The following is a 19,656-nucleotide window of genomic DNA, read 5'->3' as shown; positions in this document are numbered from 1 at the left end:
CATGATTTTATTCAATATATTAAATTAAAATATTTATGCAAAGCACTGTGATTATTATTATTATATAATATAATAATATATAAATTAAGGTTAAAGATTAGGCTTTATGGTATAATATCTTTGCGTTTCCTGTTAGAAAAACTAAACTACTACTGTCATATTTAATTTGGCAAGTTTTTGAAAATTCCAATTTTGTTTTGATAATTATTACGGCACTGGTTTAGAGATAAACACGTACTTCTTACGCTTTAAAAATTACATAAATTGTAAAAAAATCATATAGGAAAAACAATTCCACTCTATAAAAATATATTATGCTTTTGATTTACATTATATAACCTAAGATTGAACTGCTGTCTTAACTAAATAAAAATATTAAAATGACAGACAATAATAGGAGAAATGAAAAAAATGAATCGGAAATCCATAAAGAGTCTATTAATACATCCAATACTACAGAAAGTCAATTAGAGGATAAGTGGATGGTGATTAATTTTTATTTGAAAAACCCTAAACAAGAACCCCTGAAACCCCTGAAAAATTTAGTGATACCGTATTATCCTGTAATTAAATTGTAATAATTAGTACAATGCGACGACATTCTGCAATTTTATCCAATATCAACAATTCTGAGTATTCTGAACATTCGTTTTAGTTGGTCAGGCCTGTATTATTATTCTATTTGAAGCTACTATTGGCAGCTAATTTAGTCCTAAATAAACAATCTTGCAATCATTCTTGTACTCAATAAATTTTAAGTCAATCTTATAATAATTAGGTTGAAATTTCCATTTTGTTTCCATTTTGTGATTAGGGATTGCAATTAGTTCAAATGCTACCCCTCGGTGTATATACCTCTCTGGATAATGATACTAAGATATAAATATAAAAATTATTATATTTTACAATATCTACCACACTCACATACCATATCCCTTAAAAAGTTAATGAAAATAATAATTAAAAAGAAACTTTACTGTTTTTCCTGCTGTACTCAAAATTTTAATGTTTCAGATAAGGAATTGTGACATATATGAAGATGAATATGACGAATGCACAAGTTTCAGAGCTAGATTCCATCAGTACTTCATATTTGGTGAGACATTAGATTGTAACCAATGGAAAAAAGATTATGATAATTGTTGTAAATGGGAATCGAAAAAAGATGTTAAAGCTGCTGTAAGTGCAATAAGTGCAATTTTATATAAAAAATCAATTTACAGAATATACAACTTTTATATTTAAACAATAAGATAGATAGGTAGATAGATAAAATAAAAATTACTAGAAACATAAAACATTTACATGTTCAATCTTCTAAGCAATCATATTAGAACGAAAAATGAATAAGTAAATTAGCCTTTATATATTATATAGGAGTTTCAGTTTTGTTACTAAAAACATGTGTATATTTGATTCACACCAAAATTATGATGGTTAAGGTACCATCTGCATGCCGATGCAGTGTTAAAGCCCTCCATGCATTCTACCACCAGAGACTAAACTAAAGAACGTTCACCACGTATGATGCTTTGTATACTCAGTCAAATAACTATTTTCTGTTTAAATACAGAGACAGGTATAAATTTTATTGTGTTCACCGATGTCTTCCACTTAGGAACAAGTTCTTTATTCCATCATAAGTAGTAATTTTATTAATCATCAAAATTTTTATCAATTCCTTATCTCAATTGTTTTAACCCCTAATTTTGTTACTAGATTTCATTGGTTTTGAAAGTCTACCCTTGGAAATGGCTACTATAATATAAAGCCCTAATCATTAAACAATTGTGAACATTAACCTGATGGATAGTGGTTACTGATGTAGACTAGAGTAGTCATTCTGCTGCTTAGGCTCATTTTTGCTGTATAGATTTTCTTATTAAAATTTAAGTCAATTTTTTACATTTATAGGAAGTTGACAGAGGTCATGGTTGCTTGAAGGACGTGGCACCTGGTGTACTCATATCACTGCAAACATGCTAGTGTTGAAATCCCACTAGCAGGTACCACTTAGCCTAAAAAATACGTACATACCATATGTTCAGAAATGACTTCCACAATGAAAACTGTGGTTGAGCTATTTATTCATTCATGTCTATGGGCTCCGGTAACCAGTTTTACTTAAATTAACAACCCAGCTGAAAATTATAATACAGTCAGTATTTTAGTGTAGTAAATATAAAAAAGAACACGAGGCACAGCCAAAGCTGCTGCCTACTTCTGCGGACGTTTCTGCACGAAACTTCGTCTGCCAAAAAACATGTCATAGCTCTTGGTAAATATCATGATACTGGCTGAACGGCGCAGTTCCTGTACGATGGTAAAGGTGACGGATCATCACCAAATAATTACCACTCAAATACCGATCACCAATCAAATAATTAATGATCCTTTGACACGACTCTGTGAGACTAAATTGAAATAAATAGATTGTCACTTTTTTTATCACATAACTCTGATTACAGTTTGTTTACAGGAAGCACTTATAAATAGCGAAAAAACAAGACGACTAGAAAGATTAAAAGGACACTACAACAACAGCATATGGAAGAAACGCAGTGCACCACCAGCTAACTGGGATAAGCCATTACCAGAATGGATGTCAAAAAGAGATGAGAACACATACCTTGCGTTAAAAGCTAAAGAATTCAGAGAAGGAAACGTGAAAGAAGAAAAAAGTTTTTGTAGCATTATGTGACAAATGATATAGTTCATGTGTTAGAATTAATAAGTAGTTAAATTAATTTATTAATAATTATAGTTACCAGTTACTACTTAAAATTAAAGTATACTTATTTTATAAAATACATAAAATAACTTATTAAATTTTTGATCAGATTGGTACATATGTGGAGAATGACCCATTCACCAGTGTCCTTAAGCCCACTGAGTTTCTCGCCGGATCTTCTCAGTGGGTCGCGTTTCCGATCCAGTGGTAGAATCTGCGAAGCACTGTTCTTGCTAGAGCCAGTCTTAGCAACACACCCGGTTTGAGCCCCGTGAGCTCACCTACACGACAAGAAGAAGCTGAAATAGCCTCTCAAGGCTATAAGCATAGGCAGGAAAAAAAACTGTCCTCACTGAAGAATGTGTAATGGTATCTATCATTGATTGACAGCTCTGCACCACGTGGACTACTCGTTCGTAAATTTTGAACAGACACCCCCGATCACCCTCTCCGGCCAAGGCTATTGGGTGTTACCCTGGATGCATCCAAGACATTCCGTCCAAACATAATATTAGACTGCGACCGTGCTGCGCTTACTCTCGGTATGCTCTACCCCATGATCTGTAAGCGGAGTAAAATGTCCCTTCGGAACAAGGTGGCACTTTACGAAACTTGCATAAGGCCCGTCATGACTTACACGAGTGTAGTGTTCGCTGACGCGGCCCCCACGCACACATAGACATCCTCCAATTCCGCTTTTGCAGTTTAGCCGTCGAAGTTCCTAGGTTCGTGAGGAACGTCGACCTACATGACGACCTGGGCCTCGAATCGATCCACAGACACATGAAGTTCGCGTCGGAACGTTACTTCGATAAGGCTATGCGTCACGATAATAGCCTTATTGTTGTCGCCGCTGACTAGGTACCTGTTCCCTGAATCCTGATCACGCAGAAGTTAGTCACCGTTGTCGCCCTAGACACCTCCTTACGGATCCATCAGATCCATTAACTCTTGCATTAGACGCCTTTAGCTCTAACACTAGGAGAAGGCTTAGGGGCCTCGGTAACCGTACTCGTCGAACTCGACAAAGAGTTTGACGTGCAACGTAACCCATGCATCAGCCCGCTGAGTTGCTCGCCGGATCTTCTCAGCAGGTCGCCCGCCTGCCCTGGTGAAAGTTGAAAGGCTTCCGGGACACCAATAATTCTTCCATCATAAAAAAAATGGAACAGCACAAACCCATGAAAAGTAATTTTGAGACACCACCATACTTGGACCAGGACCTCTTGTGAGTCCGCGCGGATGGGTACCACCACCCTGCCTATTTCTGCCGTGAAGCAGTAATGCGTTTCAGTTTGAAGGGTGGGGCAGCCGCTGTAACTATACTTGAGACCTTAGAACTTATATCTCAAGGTGGGTGGCGCATTTACGTTGTGGATGTCTAGGGGTTCCAGTAACCACTCAACACCAGGTGGGCTGTGAGCTCGTCCACCCATTTAAGCAATAAAAAAAATAATTGATGGCATGCATTGCTATGCGGATGACAGCACGGGGGATGCGCGATATATCGGCCATCAGAGTCTCTCGGAGCATGGTGCAAGAGAGACGATCAAAACTTGTGTCTGAAGTGTAGAACTCTCTGGGGCGAGTCTCTGAATGGGGTAAATTGAACTTGGTTCAATTCAACCCGATAAAGACACAAGTTTGCGCGTTCACTGCGAAGAAGGACCGCTTTGTCATGGCGCCGCAATTCCAAGGAGTATCCCTGAAACCTTCCGAGAGTATCGGGGTACTTGGGGTCGACATTTCGAGCGATGTCCAGTTTTGGAGTCATTTGGAAGGCAAAGCCAAGCTGACGTCCAAAATGCTGGGAGTCCTCAACAGAGCCAAGCGGTACTTCACACCTGGACAAACACTTTTGCTCTATAAAGCACAAGTCCGGCCTCGCGTGGAGTACTGCTCCCATCTCTGGGCCGGGGCTCCCAAATACCAGCTTCTTCCATTTGACTCCATACAGAAGAGAGCCGTTCGGATTGTCGATAATCCCATTCTCACGGATCGTTTGGAGCCTCTGGGTCTGCGGAGGGACTTCGGTTCCCTCTGTATTTTGTACCGCATGTTCCATGGGGAGTGCTCTGAGGAATTGTTCGAGATGATACCAACGTCTCGTTTTTACCATCGCACCGCCCGCCACCGGAGTAGAGTTCATCCATACTACCTGGAGCCACTGCGGTCATCCACAGTGCGTTTCCAGAGATCTTTTTTGCCACGTACCATCCGGCTATGGAATGAGCTCCCCTCCACGGTGTTTCTCGAGCGCTATGACATGTCCTTCTTCAAACGAGGCTTGTGGAGAGTATTAAGCGGTAGGCAGCGGCTTGGCTCTGCCCTTGGCATTGCTGAAGTACATGGGCGACGGTAACCACTCACCATCAGGTGGGCCGTATGCTCGTCTGCCTACAAAGGCAATAAAAAAATTTAAAAAAAGGTTCGTCCAAGCGCATTGTGCTAAGAGCTCCGCTTTTATAAAATGAGGGAGGTCCGACGATCGCTAGCTTTTAGACTATAAAGTAATCAACATTGTGATTGTGAATATACTGAAAATTCTATGCTAAAATAAAAACAATAAATATACAGCAGTACTAAAAATCTTAGCAAGATTATTGGAAAAAAAACAGATTTTTAATTAATCGAAGAAATTAAATAGTAATATGTATAACTTATTAAATAATAATATTAAACCATATACAAATCGGTATGCTATCACCGTCCTGACCCAGCAACTAACTTTAGCTACTTATCGGTAAGATAAGACGCGAGTACCACGTTTAATTGTTCACAAATAAGATAAAACTGTATGTTTGCTTCGCACGACAGTATTTTATTGTAGACCTTAGCTTTAAATGCACCGATGAGTTTGTTGTGTAGAGCTGTGTTATCGCTTCGCTATATTAGAGTACCAATGGCTCGCAACGCATCAACAGCTTTCCTCATAGAGGACCCGAAGTACTCGTTTTTGAAGGATTTAGGTTTAAAAGAAAACAATGTTGGAGTTTTTAACGGAAAATGGAAAGCAAACGGCGAGGTATGTTGAACAGACGTTTTTGGCGCCAATTATCATACAAAGTAGGAAACATAGAGTTATACTCTCTATTACATACGAGAAAGTTACCCACTTACTAGTTTTAAATTTTAAATAATTTAGTAATTAGTTAATGTACTAAATAGAGCTGATGAAATATTTTATATCACGTTATCAGTCGATCAATTGTAATACGTGATTGGTTGAAACCGCACCAGTTGCACCACACAGAGTTGGATCTTTGACTTTATTTAGATATCTATAGGTGGGCGGAAATGTTAAAGTGCAAGTGTAGTCGGCATCGGTAATGAGCAGTATGACATAAGAATCCTCTCATCGTGGCCGCCGGAAACTACATAGCCGATCCTGCGGACCAAATGGTAAACAGTCGACGTCGCCCAAAACACGTCATTTCGGATCCTCCCGATCCACTAACGGTGCTTTTAGGCACCCCAAGCACCGGTCATCGTTTTCGTCGAACCCGTCGCTTGCGACGAAGGGCTCGGCGAATAAATTAACCCATAGACACAGCCCACTAAGTTTCTCGCCGGATCTTCTCAGTGGGTCGCGTTTCTGATCCGGTGGTAGATTCTGCGAAGCAGGGTTCGTGTTAGCAACATCGTCAGGTTTGAGCCCCGTGAGCTCACGTACAAGTTAAGGTTACGCTGATATGGTTTCTCTAAACCATCAGCTTAGGTAGGAAAAAAAAAGTCGGTAATGATTTAAACTGAAGTGAACGTGATAAAAAAAAACAGAGCGGCCCCCGTGTTAAATAAGATAATATTGTGGTGATGGGTCCCGTTCATACTTAATTGAAATAATTAGTAAACAAAACGATTTGAGTAACTTTAACGACAGAAGAAATCGGAATTGTCGTAACTTCAAAAACCCAACTTGATAACAGTGATTTTCGACTTTCTATCTCTATAAATATAATGAGTTATGAATTTTTAAAATAGTTTTATGGCTCTGGTATAAAGTTGGGTTTTTTTCAAGCTACGACAATTCCGTTTTCTTTTGTCGATTTGTAAGTGTGCAGGGAATGTTGCGTGTGAGTTGCTCGCTCCAGGCATTTCAATATTGTAGTAATTGTTACGTTATAATACTCAGTGTAAAAAATTCATATTTAAAAAAATAATAATATTAAAAAATAAATAAATAATAATTTTATATGTAAAAAAAAAGACATGCCCGCTGAGTTTCTTGCCAATTCTTCTCAGGACGGAGGCTAGTTCTTGTGAATTGGCGGTAGTTCTTTTGACGTTCAACAAGTATGTACTTTCATTTATGTTGAATAAAAATTTTTGATTTGATTTGATTTGATTTGATTTGTGGTGTGGTGACTTTAGCATGAACCTCCGGTGGATGCCTTTGATAACATACAATGTACAGAATAAAGAACTTTGAAACAAGAATAATTACACATAATGCAGTAGGATCTAACATTTTATTAAGACCAGGGCGTATTGTAAGCCTGTACTACCAAGCAACCTCCTCGTTTCTACCACGAAGCAATAATGCGTTCTAGTTTGAAGGATGGAGCAAATGTTATACAATTAAGAATCACACCTCCTGCCTCAAGGGCATGATGGGATTCTCGTTCTGATGTCCTCCGTTATGATGGGCTGATGGTTTCTAATTGGTTACGGTAAATCAAACTTTTGAGCTACGTAGTAATTTTTTTTTAATTACATGTGGTCATACTTGTAACCACACCACAATCACAATAATATAAAACCAGACAGGTGCAAAAAAATAATACAAAACTCTCTGTATAAAAAGAACTTAAACAATAAGTAATTTAGAATTCTATTGCTGCTATTGGTAGTTAGTTCTTAAGAGATGTTCACTTAAGCACGCCTTTATTGTTTCTCCAGCACAATGCAAAAAATGGTATCTATACCTGATTTTTGGTCGAGCTAGTTCTGAAAGTATTATGGTCATAATTGTAGACAGATTGTAGACTGACCAACCACATTAATAAGTTTTATATCTGTTCCATTTCACATTCGTAGTACGTGTAAAGACAAATAACAATAATTCAGTTAAACAAATATATGTTCTTATCTCTTTAACTAACAAATTTATTTTGAGATGTTTGTAAATAAAATAAAGGCACGTATTTTTTTTTTATACGTTGTAATTACATTGTATTTAATTTAATCTAGGTACTTTTAGGGTTTTCGTGGTCAAGTATTCGAAACGTCGATAGTATTAAATAGTGACAATAAAAAATGCTATTTAGTTTAATTAAACTGGAGACAATTCGCGAGAGCCAAAGAAAACTAAAAATTTTTTTTTTATCCTCACAGGTAATTAAGTCTTATAGTCCGGCAAATGGCAAAGTGATAGCAGAAGTGCAAGCGGGCAGCGCAGCCGATTATGAGGCGTGCGCCAGTGCGGCACAGGAAGCGTGGCATGCGTGGGCGGAACTGCCCGCGCCTGCAAGAGGCGAGGTCGTTAGACAAATCGGAGATGCTCTAAGGGAAAACCTTCAGCCACTTGGAAAGCTAGTGTCATTAGAAATGGGTCAGTTGCTGTAAAAAAATATATACCTAGAAGTCGTGATTTTTGAGAACGTTTATTATTTCGTTAATTCATTTCTTAAGTTTCTAATCTAATAAAATCTCTTCAAGGTAAAATCCTGCCAGAAGCTATCGGCGAAGTGATCGAGTATATTCACGTGTGTGACTTAGCTTTGGGTCTGTCCCGCACACTCCCCGGTACTGTGTTCCCGTCAGAGCGTCCCGGACACGTCCTGATCGAAAAATGGAACCCGCTTGGTGTTGTTGGCATCATAACAGCCTTCAACTTTCCTGTGGCTGTTTTTGGATGGAATAGCGCTATCGCTATGGTACTAAAACAGATTATTTTACTAATGCAATAAGGATTATAGTTACGCAATGTAGGTAAAACAAATAAAAGTCAAGTAGTGCAAGAAATTATCGAAATTTCAACGAGAATCACGGAATTTTTCAATTACCTTATGGTAATTGTGTTACCTTATCAATTACCTTATGGTAATAACTATCAGTATTTTCGCTGGATTCGCTGGGGACAAATATAGGGTAGTTTTCGTTTCAATTTCGGGAACAGTCTCCTTACACCCTGTATAAGCTATAGAACTAGGTATGTCCTCGATCACGTATGGTAACACTGATCGAAATTCGGTCCTTTTAGCGAAGTTAAATTTTTACACATTTTAAATTTAATGCGATCATTTCAATGAGAATAATGTTTTGGTAAAATAATTTCGATAGGTTTGTGGTGACGCAACTGTTTGGAAACCATCAGAAACAACACCGCTCGTAGCCGTGGCTGTGACTAAAATTGTAGAAAGTGTGCTGCAGAAGAACAACATACCTGGTGCCATCGCATCACTGTGCGTCGGTGGTAAAGGTATCGGAGAGAAGTTGGTTAAAGACGAAAGAATGAAACTTGTTTCCTTCACGGGCAGTACCACAGTTGGTCAACAAGTAAGTTGTGTTACATACTTTGTAAATGGTTGCACGTGGGTGTGGTAATTAATAAAAGTTGTTCACAATTTTTATCCAAACATGTATTAAGTATATATGTATGCGTCGCAGAAAATATTTTATAGATTGGATAGGTTTTGTTCAAAAAATGAAATGACTTCCAACATCCTCTGACCTATACGAGAACGATAGTTCAGTATACGCAGTGTATAAAAATAATATGAAATAGTAATTTCTAACTCGCAAATTATTTTAGGTACAATTTCACAAATGTAAACAAAATTACAGCTGCAGCTCTAGATCTTAAAATATACATTACCGCACAAATACGTTATCGTAATGGTATCACGTCGCTATCGTGCTTACATAATCTAAAAATGACTTTCACTACAGGCCACCGGTCATATCTTCCATGATAATTTCATATTCAGTTCTATTGATTATTGACAGATGGTGGCATAAATGCCCCACCCCCGCTATCTCTTCCCGTAGGTGTCGTATAAGATGATAAAGAATTTCACCGGAGAATGGGAAGTAGCTTTCTCTAAGTATCACATATAGTATATTCTCTAAGCCGAGGAAACATTTATTCGTAGAGCGTATTGTAAGTCCGCACGGGTAGGCACCACTATCCTATTTATTTATTATTATGGTTAAGTGATTACTGGTGGACAGGTGGGCGATCAACGGCTCAGCTAGGAAGGGTGAGATTTGATAACAGCTTCCCGAACGCCACAAAGGAGACCTAATTACTAAGAAGTAATCCTGCGTGATCAGGATTCGGGGAGGTATCCTAATTCTGCCGCTAGCAGTCCTGTGTTCCTGATTAAAGGGTGGAACAGCCTTAATCAGGAAAATACAACTAAGAATTCTCATTATAATATGTCAACGCCAGCTACACTAACGCCTCGTTCACCAATATAGCCAACAACATAAACAAACAAACTTTGAAGTCGTCATGGCCTAACGGATAAGACGTCCGGTGCATTCGTGTTGAGCGATGCACCGATGTTCAAATCTCATGCGGGTGGCGCATTTACGTTGTGGATGTCTATGGGCTCCAGTAATCACTTAACACCAGGTGGGCTGTGAGCTCGTCCACTCACAAAAGCAATAAACAAAAAAAAAAAAAAAACGAAGTAACTAAATAATAGCAGTACCTACGTAAATTTAGGTCGGAGTGGAAGTTCAGAAACGTTTCGGACGTCATTTATTAGAGCTGGGTGGAAACAACGCTATTATTGTTAACGAAGACGCAAACTTGGAGCTATTTTTATCCGCTGCACTTTTCGCTTGCGCTGGCACCGCTGGACAGCGTTGTACTACTACTAGAAGACTTCTAATCCACAAAAAGGTAAATATATAATAATAATAAATATTTTACTAACAATCACGCCACGTTAACTGGTCCCGTGCTAAGTTCGTAAAGAACTTGTGTTACAGGTACCAGATAACGGAAATAAATGTAAGATTTTTATTATACACATACATATATTTAGTATAAATCCATAACCCTGGAAAATACATTTTATATTTATTATACAAATATCTTCCCTTGGCGGGATTCGAACCCGCGACCCTCTTGTGTAGTGACAATGTGAACTACATCAGACAGCCGTTCATCCCGAATTTGGTTTAGAATAGTCAATACTCATATACAAACAACACGACGGATGTCGTGACAACAGAGATTACGGTTCATACATTTAATTAGAAATCTATTTCATAAAAAAAATCGTGATTGTATTAATAATCTCGAATCTGTTAGCCTGATTTTGAAGCATACTTATAAGCCCTCAACAAAATATGTCTTTAGAGTACTAAAGCCTTTAAACTCTTGTGTTCACGAATTCTCCTGGTACATATAGAATCAGTTTTTATTTGTTTATGTTACCATTCATTGTATTAAATATGAGATAAATTCGTATAAAAACGATAGACACGACGTTCTTATCGCTACAGTAACATCTTAGAACTATCGGTGAAGGGAACAACGTCAGTGGAGAAAGGGCTTGTGTACATACGTATAATAACTGCTTATTAAAGATCCATAAATACACATATACACCAGAACCTTGTACACAATGTCTTCAGGCATCTAGTTAACTATACTTAAAACACTATAATGTACAGTTGTATAGCGAAGTAGTAAGCCGGCTGAAGAAAGCGTACGCAGGAGTGGTGAGCAGGATCGGCGACCCGCTACTAGAAGAGACCCTGATAGGGCCACTGCACACGCCCGCGGCCGTTGACGCTTACAAGAAGACCGTGGCCGAAGCTGTCAAACTTGGTGGCAAAATCGAGTTTGGTGGGAAGGTTAATATTAACTAATACATAGTAACTGTTGTATTTTACTTGTAGCTCTTATAGGACATAGAACAGATCAACGGAATCGCGGTATTAGTTAACCGACTTTACATTTCATTCAGAGAATGTAAGCTTGCGGTTTTCTGAACACCAAAAGGAAATATGTCAATACGTATATAATAAGTCAAGTAAAAACCTAAGTATCATTTTAGGAAGCTAGTATTCCTAATTTATATTCGAAATCTAAAGCGCAGACAGATGGTGGACGAATCTTGTGTACCTACATAGTATGAAGTAATTTATGTAATCATTGTATCAATCCAATCCAATGTATCAACGTATTCCATGCCGTATTCCAATAATTTCGACTTCTTTACACCCGGTATATTCAAACCGTAATGGCACTACAAAACTTCTAGCAATATGGCAACTTGGTATAAGATAGTTAAAATTTCTCGTCTTTAAATCGTGTGATGTTGCTTACAAGTCAGTACTAGGCTTACCGAACCCTTTTGATGCCCTCGAGGAGTGAGTGCTGCTTACCGCCTTATGAAACGGGGTTAGTCATTTGACTCAGAATAAGAGTCATACTACCCTTTGATCTAGAAACATTTTTACTGTGAATAAAGGGGTAATAGTGGCAGGAATATTGGCCTAGATGCTTCAATCGTATACACGCATCTTCCGTAATTCGTAATATCACATTATTATATTATTTCCGAAAAGTGAAAACAATACTAAACCTCCAATAAGTAAAGATCCTTTAACTTGTAGATAATTGAACGTGAAGGTTACTTCGTGGAGCCGACCATAATCACAGGTCTGCCACACGACTCTCCCATTGTGAAGACGGAATGCTTCGCCCCCATCGTCTACTGCATCGAGATACCAGATCTTGAGACTGGGATCCAATACAACAACGAGGTCGAACAAGGCCTCTCCTCCAGTCTATTCACGGAGAACTTGGGGGATGTTTTCAAGGTTTTTATTTACACGATATTTTTTATTAAACTAAGTCATGTCCCCCATCGAGACAAGTTCTAATTTTATTGCATGGATACTGTCCCATCATTTAAATCAGAAGGTATCCTCTCCGATAGAAATACGCGTGTTGGTGGTACCCAACGGTCAGGACCCAAAATACGTCCTACTGCCAGTATTTTATAATTACTAATCAACAGCACCTTAGTAGTGAAAATATTGCGCATTTTCTTGTTGCTTTAGTAGGCTCTGCCCTGAGTGTCCACTGTCCAATAGAACTTGTATACTTAACAACGTGAATACCGCCGCCCATCTTGAGACAAAGGCCGAGATTGAAGTCTCAATATTATTGAAGTAATCGTACCTATATAATATTTACTTAATGTAAGAGCCAACTGGGCAGGTTTTTTTTTATTTTCGTTCGTTTTAGTTTCCTTTACATTCTAGTAGCCTCGAAGGGTTATTTAAATTCACCGAACTAGTAATTAGGTGAGCTCGCGGGGCTCAAACCTCACGTTGTTGCGAACACGAACTCTAGCAAGAGCAGTACTTCGCAGAATCTACCACCGGATCGGAAACGCGACCCACTGAGAAGATCCGGCGAGAAACTCAGTGGGCTGTGTCTGTGGGTTAATTTACTCGCCGAGGCCTTCGTCGCAAGAGACAGGTTCGACGAGAACGATGACCGGTTTTCGCGATGCTTAGATTCATTCGTCTTCTATCTATCTATATATTATATAAGTAAAAATGAATTGCTGTTCGTTAATCTCGCTAAAACTCGAGAACGGGTGGAGCGATTTGGCTAATTTTGGTCTTGAATTATTTGTGGAAGTCCAGAGAAGGTTTAAAAGGTAGTTAAATATGAAAATGCCCGAAATGTTGTTTTTCCTTTGATGTGTCCCCCGTCGGACGGCTTCCTATTGTTTGTTTTAAGTTTATTTTAAACAAAAGTTTAGGTCTTTTATTTATCGATTGAGGCACTACGAAGTCTGCCGGGTCAGCTAGTTACTGAATAAAGTTATAACTCTGCACCAAGGTGCGCTTTACATAGCTCTACTAGGGCTCTCGATGCGGTTTGAAAATAATCGATTTAAAATTGCAGTGGATCGGTCCTCACGGGTCGGATTGCGGCATCGTGAACGTGAACATCCCGACGAACGGCGCGGAGGTGGGCGGCGCGTTCGGCGGCGAGAAGGCGACGGGCGGCGGCCGGGAGTGCGGCTCCGACAGCTGGAAGAACTACATGCGCCGCGCGACCGTCACCATCAATTACTCCGGAGCCATCAAGCTAGCGCAAAACATCAAGTTCGGTGACCAGTGAAACGGTACCCGTTCTACAAATCGATCCAACGTTCATTTCATTGCCTTCCAAATATGATTTTATACTGGGTGTTAGGAGACCGCTTCCGAAAACGAAGACAAACGATAGTACTAATGACACCTTTGAAGATAGTTATTTAGACAAATGTTGTAAATGAGTATTAGTGCGATCGCGCGAGTCAGCGCCCGTGCGTTCGTTGATCCGAGCATCAGCTGTTTTTGATTTAGTATTTCATTGCTGGTATTTTTTTTAAATAAAGTAATGTATTTTTTATGAAACTATCATTTCATTTAGCAGTACTAACATGATGGAGCGTACATAATGCTAATAAAACGTTTTAAAAATATGATTTTTTTTTTAAATCACGATCGATTTTTCTTGTATGTTCCATCATCAAAGGTGTCATTAGTACTAACCTTGCTTCGTTTTCAGAAGCGGACTCCTAACACTCAGTATATTACGACTGATTTACGGAAGTAGTTTCCCTAAGTAATGCGAACGGGATTGATGTTACGAGAGAGCTACTAAGGTCTTCAACTATTCACAATATAACAAAAGCTCTCATTAATTAGGCCATAATAAAGAAGACATGATTCGTCACCTTGTTTTCATATTGTAAAACTCGTAACATTACTGAGAAACTCCTAATGTGAATCAGGCCTAAAACAAAATGGCGTATTTCATCAGAATCGCGTTTTATTTACATTTCTCTTAACTATATTTTTAAGACTGATTTTAAGGTTTCAATAAATGACACCGCCTTAAATAAAATAGTGTTTTATTTATGACTACAACTCGATCTTCACATTTAGAGCTACAAAATAATTTGATACTATACTTATTATTTAAACTGACAAAAAACTGATTTTATTTACAATATAAAGTAAAATCACAGTCTACCAGACTCGTGACTTCTATAATAAAAAATAAATTTCTTTTTATAAATAATATTGTCGCATATATGAGTCGTCTATTATCAAAGGTGGCAATCTGTGCATTTGGACAAAAAAATGTTATTGATATGTCAATACAGATTGATTTGAATATAATCGTCTCCTTCAAAGAATACGGTTCAAAACCTACATTAAATAAAGGTTAATACTTAACCTGTTATTTATCTAAGATGTCGTTCAGAAGAGTTTTGTGACTGCCAATGGAATACAAAGTCAATAATTCATTTTTCTGATTTACCAATAATTGTCCAAAAGTCACATTGCCGGCTTTGATAATAGTAGACTCATATGCGACAACATTATTAAATCAATTAAATAGTTTGGTACTCGTTTGAGTACACTATATGGTAGGCAGGGCTTGGCTCTCTGCTCCTGCCATTGCTGATGTCCATGAGCGACGGTAACCACTTACCATCGGGTGGACCGTATATTCGTCTGCCTACAAAGGCAATAATATATATATTTGTTACGAGCGCACATGTTGTATTCTCCATAAATCCACTGCAATATCTAGAGATTGTTTCTTGTGAAATTTGTATGTAGCGGGTAAGTTGTACCGTAATTCTGCAACAACGCCACCTTTCATGTTCCATTCTTTTACTTTCTTCTCAATGTGCGACCTGGAATTATATAACATTAAGAATAAGTGTATGGATAATATATATCAACCTGTGATTAGAAATTAAGGATTTTTTAATCTGTTAAGTATAGGTATATATGTACTTGCATTTGAGTTAAAAATTATAGGAGAAATTTTCAACAAGTGTCGAATCCGACAAACCATAATGAGAATATCATTAAAGTATTTACATAGTCTAAGTCAATGAAATACGAATTATTTTAAGAACTGGAAAGTACTGATGAGATCTTGATGACATTTAAACTTCCCTAAATGAGAAGTTCCCGCTAAAAAAAGAATCATACAAATCGACACACCAACAACAACGCAGTGTGTACACAAAAAAACATACAAAAAAATCTGAGGTAACACACATAAAAAAACTGTTGGGATTGATAACCTCCTACTTTTTTGAAGTTTGTTAAAAACAGGAATTCGATGGAGGTGATGATTACTTTTGCAAGAATAACCACCTAGCGGGATTAGCATGTCGGATCACGGCATTGACTCCCCAAGACCGTTTGAATATGTTTTTGGAGTTTGCACTTTTTTTTATTTTTTTTTATTGCCTTTGTAGCAAGTATCCAACACACCTTCCACCCTTAGTATCTAGGTGCGGTAAGGTTATCATGTCTTAACTACTCAAGTGATCATAATGGAAATTTCCACATAATATGTTGACAGAACTATTCGCAAGGGATATAATTTTTGTTCATAAGTACTTGTAATTCTCGCTGCATTGTTGTTGAAATGATTAATTCTTTAGGTACAAGCACTTGGGTTGAATTCACGCTGTACACTGCTGCATATTGTACGCACGTCTCAGATGACTACTGTGATAGCAGCAGGCAACAGACCACTCACTATAAGATGGGCTATATGCTCGTCTACAAACTCAATAATGAGAATAACAAAAAAAATCCAAGCTTACTTGCACGAGAGTAACTTTCCTAAAGTAAATCAGCCTTTATAGTTATTGGAAAACAAAATATTTAAATGAGCTGCGTATTTAATAGTAACTTTATAAAATTCACTAACCTTGTGGAAGATTTATGTAGTGAGTAAATAGTGTCGTAACTACAATGGATTCCCATTTGAAGGAACTTTATATCAATACCAGCATTATTCTTGGTACCAAATGGTGGATTCATTATTACTGTATCAAACATGTTTTCCCATCTGAAAAATATTAAACTAGTTATCAATAAAAACAGGCTTATATATAAGTATTATGAACAAAGGCAGCTGTTGATCAGCTGCCTAGTTGTTATATTGTAAGTTAGAATAACTAGTAAGTTAATATTCTTTTTCAATTAGTTAGTAGTCGTGATACCGTTGCAAATTGTTATGCCTTTAAGTGTCATTATAATTCTATTTATGCCCAATTATATTTCTTGGATATTAGGTACTGCTTTCAACATAAATTTCAAATGAAGTTTTTGCTTAATATCTTTACACATCTCTCTGTGATTCTGTTATCGACTTCAATTTATTTATGCTTAGCCTAATATCTTCTAGTGTTAAAGTATTAATACAATAATAACAATAATACAGTAATAACAATATTTATCTTCTTAGGTTTTCTTAAATGAAAATACATACCTAAAATAGCTCTCGCTAAGAAAATCACATTGAACAATATCAATGTTTTCAATCTCCATTTCTTGTATATTTTCTTGAAAGACTTCCAGTGCATCAGCATCTATTTCAACAGATGTCACGAACCCAGCACCTAGCAACACTGCACCAATACTCAGATTTCCAGGGCCACAACCCGCATCTAAAATAAGTTTATCTTCCAAATCTCCAAATTGTGTCTGAAAGAAGTTATATGGTTTAATAGTGATTAGTTAAACAAAAGCATTATCAGTTTGTGAATGTTTGATTGCAAAATGTAAACTAACTTGAATTGTGTACAGAGCAATTGCAGCAATATGAGCGGGTGTCTCGTACTGCTCAAATTTAATTTTTGGTTTACTAAAACCCTTTAGATCCTGTAGATGGCCCTCCAAGGTTTTCAGCTTCATTAATGCAGTCATTATCACTTGTTCTCAAAACGAGGTAAAACTGGTAGAATTTGATTTCCAAATGAGGAATCCTGAGATACAAAATAACCACAAGATGTTGCGTTGGCGTGCTGGAGTGCAGCTCTATGACTAGTATTTATCACATTTGCTTCAGGAAGTTGAGGAAAACCCTGAAAGAAGAATTAAAATTAAAACCACACCCTAAATTTGAAATTAAATTCTACTACTGGTGGTAGGACCTCTTGTGAGTGTACGCGGGTAGGTACCACCACTCTGCCAATTTCTGCCGTGAAGCAGTAATGCGTTTCGGTTTGAAGGGTAGGGCAGCCATTGTAACTATACTTGAGACCTTAGAAATTATATCTCAAGATGGGTAGCGCATTTATGTCGTAGATGTCTATAGGCTCCAGTGACCACTTAATACCAGGTGGGCTGTGAGCTCGTCCACCCAACTAAGCAATAAAAAAAAGTCTACCTTAAACTATGACTATATCATATCGCAGACTTTTCTTTATAACTTTTAAAGGGGAACAATTCTGTCATACAATATATTAGCAAAACTTTAACTGTTTCTGCTGCGTGCACTGCGGAAGCTCTCAAAAGGGAAAAAGCCCCGATTTTGAAACATTCTTTATTAGAGCTCTGCTTGTATTGGTCTTAGCATGATGTTATATAGCCTCTAGCCTTCCTCAATAAATGGGCTATCTAATATCATTTTTAAATATCAGACCAGTAGTTCCTCAGATTAGCGTGTTCAACCAAACAGACAAACTCTTCAGCTTTATAATAAGGTATAATATGAAGGTGTAGGTAGGTACACCAAATGTTCCCATAGCAACTAATAATATGTGTGTGTTAGCAATAATTATATTGCAGTGATGCTACACCAGTCTCGGGATTGTCGGGCTGTCGATAGAATGTTAGGTTGTAATCCTAATATACTTTAATCACTTAACTGAACATGTGTCTTATTAATCTTTGCCCGATATAGAGACTCAACAAAGGTTATATATCACTCACTTGTTATTTCACCAAATAACTCTTGGTCTACAAAATAATTATAAATTTATTTATAGTTGCGATTTAATTTACTCACAGCTGTTGCCGAAACTGGTGGGATGGAACACATAGGAAGTTGACTGACAGGATTTGGCTGACTCAGGGCTGCTGTTAACGGAGCAACAGCGCCTTGCTTCAAAAGCATCTGTTTCTTCAACTGCAGATCCTCTAATATCTTCCTATTTGTCAACTCTGAAACAATTTTAGAAACGCATGAATTAATATTATTTCAACTTTTTAATTTATCAATAAGTACACAAAGAATTCACACGCTATGCTAATATTAGCGTATACTGACCTCTTTGAGCATTAGGCTGAGGAAACGCCATCTAATGTTTCTAAATAACTATTTGGAGAAAGCATGTAATGTTTCAAAAAACGATGTGTTTTTAAATAAGATGTTTGAAATAATATTTAATTAGTGAGTAATTTGCTTTTAACGAATAAAAATATTACATTGCAGCTTTGTATCAAAAAGTCTTTGCAGTCTTTGAATCAAATCGAGTTAGTTTTTAATTTGATTCGATTCATTTGATTGATTGCTTTGTTGCGATTTTTGACAGTTGACACTAAACATAGTTTACTTTTGTATGAAAGTCCATTGGAAAGGCAAAGGAAGTGTAGCCTAATAAAATTTTTAGTCAAAAAGATTGAAGTCATTTTGTGAATAATGAAAAATAATAATAAAGAGATTAAATGTAACACATTGTCAATAAAATTGAGGTAATTTACCGACACTTTAATGGGCTTTAGGAAGGCCTGGAAAAATTATGTCAAGCTATTTTCTTTCGACTTCCCGTATAAGCGGGTATTTAGCCACCAATATTACATATCTGATCCTGAACAGATTTTGTTTAGAAATATTAACTCTTTTGCTTTATCTTAATAAAATATTAGTGGTCTGTGACACACCTCTAAGAGATGTGTAAACATTACTCTGTCTAAAAGGGATTCAGAATGGTGTTAAGTGCAATAAGAGTAAGTTCCGAAGCGGGCGATTCAAAATATATAAAAGTAAGTTTAGTAGGAAGTGGAACACAATATCTGCTATGTTCAGAAAACCGTATTTTAATTATCTTTTTTATTATATCGCTACCTCTTTATTTCATGAACGTTCCCACAGTAACACCGTCATAAATCATACGACTTTACAAACATTT

At 37.3% G+C, this 19,656-nt stretch overlaps 3 protein-coding genes across 5 annotated transcripts; 2 read left to right on the top strand and 1 right to left on the bottom strand.

Moving 5' to 3' along the window:
- The first annotated feature begins 122 nt into the window (after nt 1-122).
- On the top strand, nt 123-2,820 carry LOC105842222 (UPF0545 protein C22orf39 homolog). Of its 3 annotated transcripts, XM_021350798.3 has the most exons (4): nt 137-485; nt 1,015-1,179; nt 1,915-2,006; nt 2,480-2,597. In XM_021350798.3, exons 1-3 carry the CDS (start codon nt 381-383, stop codon nt 1,984-1,986), a joined length of 342 nt encoding a protein of 113 aa, XP_021206473.1. In that variant the 5' UTR covers nt 137-380; the 3' UTR covers nt 1,987-2,006; nt 2,480-2,597. The 3 variants fall into 3 exon arrangements, with proteins under 3 accessions (XP_012549423.1, XP_021206473.1, XP_012549424.1); XM_012693969.4 differs by lacking the exon at nt 1,915-2,006 and having other exon boundaries at nt 123-485; nt 2,480-2,820; XM_012693970.4 differs by lacking the exon at nt 1,915-2,006 and having other exon boundaries at nt 141-485; nt 1,015-1,096; nt 2,469-2,820.
- On the bottom strand, nt 2,208-19,025 carry LOC100101163 (methyltransferase; the record flags this gene model as incomplete). The annotated part of the gene is given in 9 exon segments (NM_001099619.1): nt 2,208-2,235; nt 4,576-4,586; nt 6,695-6,706; nt 14,797-15,411; nt 16,449-16,589; nt 17,013-17,227; nt 17,315-17,607; nt 18,534-18,688; nt 18,795-19,025. Coding segments are annotated over 4 exon segments (645 nt in total). The 5' UTR covers nt 17,450-17,607; nt 18,534-18,688; nt 18,795-19,025.
- Nucleotides 5,552-14,609, top strand: LOC101735616 (putative aldehyde dehydrogenase family 7 member A1 homolog). The gene is made up of 8 exons (XM_004930351.5): nt 5,552-5,756; nt 8,066-8,282; nt 8,390-8,607; nt 9,014-9,229; nt 10,404-10,583; nt 11,363-11,545; nt 12,311-12,517; nt 13,620-14,609. Exons 1-8 carry the CDS (start codon nt 5,583-5,585, stop codon nt 13,836-13,838), a joined length of 1,614 nt encoding a protein of 537 aa, XP_004930408.1. The 5' UTR covers nt 5,552-5,582; the 3' UTR covers nt 13,839-14,609.
- Nucleotides 19,026-19,656: the final 631 nt, after the last annotated feature.

Source organism: Bombyx mori, chromosome 10 (assembly GCF_030269925.1).
Source record: "Bombyx mori chromosome 10, ASM3026992v2".
NCBI lineage: Eukaryota > Metazoa > Arthropoda > Insecta > Lepidoptera > Bombycidae > Bombyx > Bombyx mori.
Note: the sequence above shows the minus strand (reverse complement) of the source record. Positions and strands in the feature narration are given on the sequence as shown.

What these genes read in the sequence shown, in the direction of transcription:
- LOC105842222 (XM_012693969.4), top strand. Translation starts at nt 381, where the DNA reads ATGACAGACAATAATAGGAGAAATGAAAAAAATGAATCGGAAATCCAT. An exon ending in AATTAGAGGATAAGTGGATG is followed by an intron (nt 486 to 1,014) that starts GTGATTAATTTT and finishes TTAATGTTTCAG; the next exon opens with ATAAGGAATTGTGACATATA. An exon ending in AAAAAGATGTTAAAGCTGCT is followed by an intron (nt 1,180 to 2,479) that starts GTAAGTGCAATA and finishes GTTTGTTTACAG; the next exon opens with GAAGCACTTATAAATAGCGA.
- LOC101735616 (XM_004930351.5), top strand. Translation starts at nt 5,583, where the DNA reads ATGAGTTTGTTGTGTAGAGCTGTGTTATCGCTTCGCTATATTAGAGTA. An exon ending in AATGGAAAGCAAACGGCGAG is followed by an intron (nt 5,757 to 8,065) that starts GTATGTTGAACA and finishes TTATCCTCACAG; the next exon opens with GTAATTAAGTCTTATAGTCC. An exon ending in AAATCGAGTTTGGTGGGAAG is followed by an intron (nt 11,546 to 12,310) that starts GTTAATATTAAC and finishes TTTAACTTGTAG; the next exon opens with ATAATTGAACGTGAAGGTTA.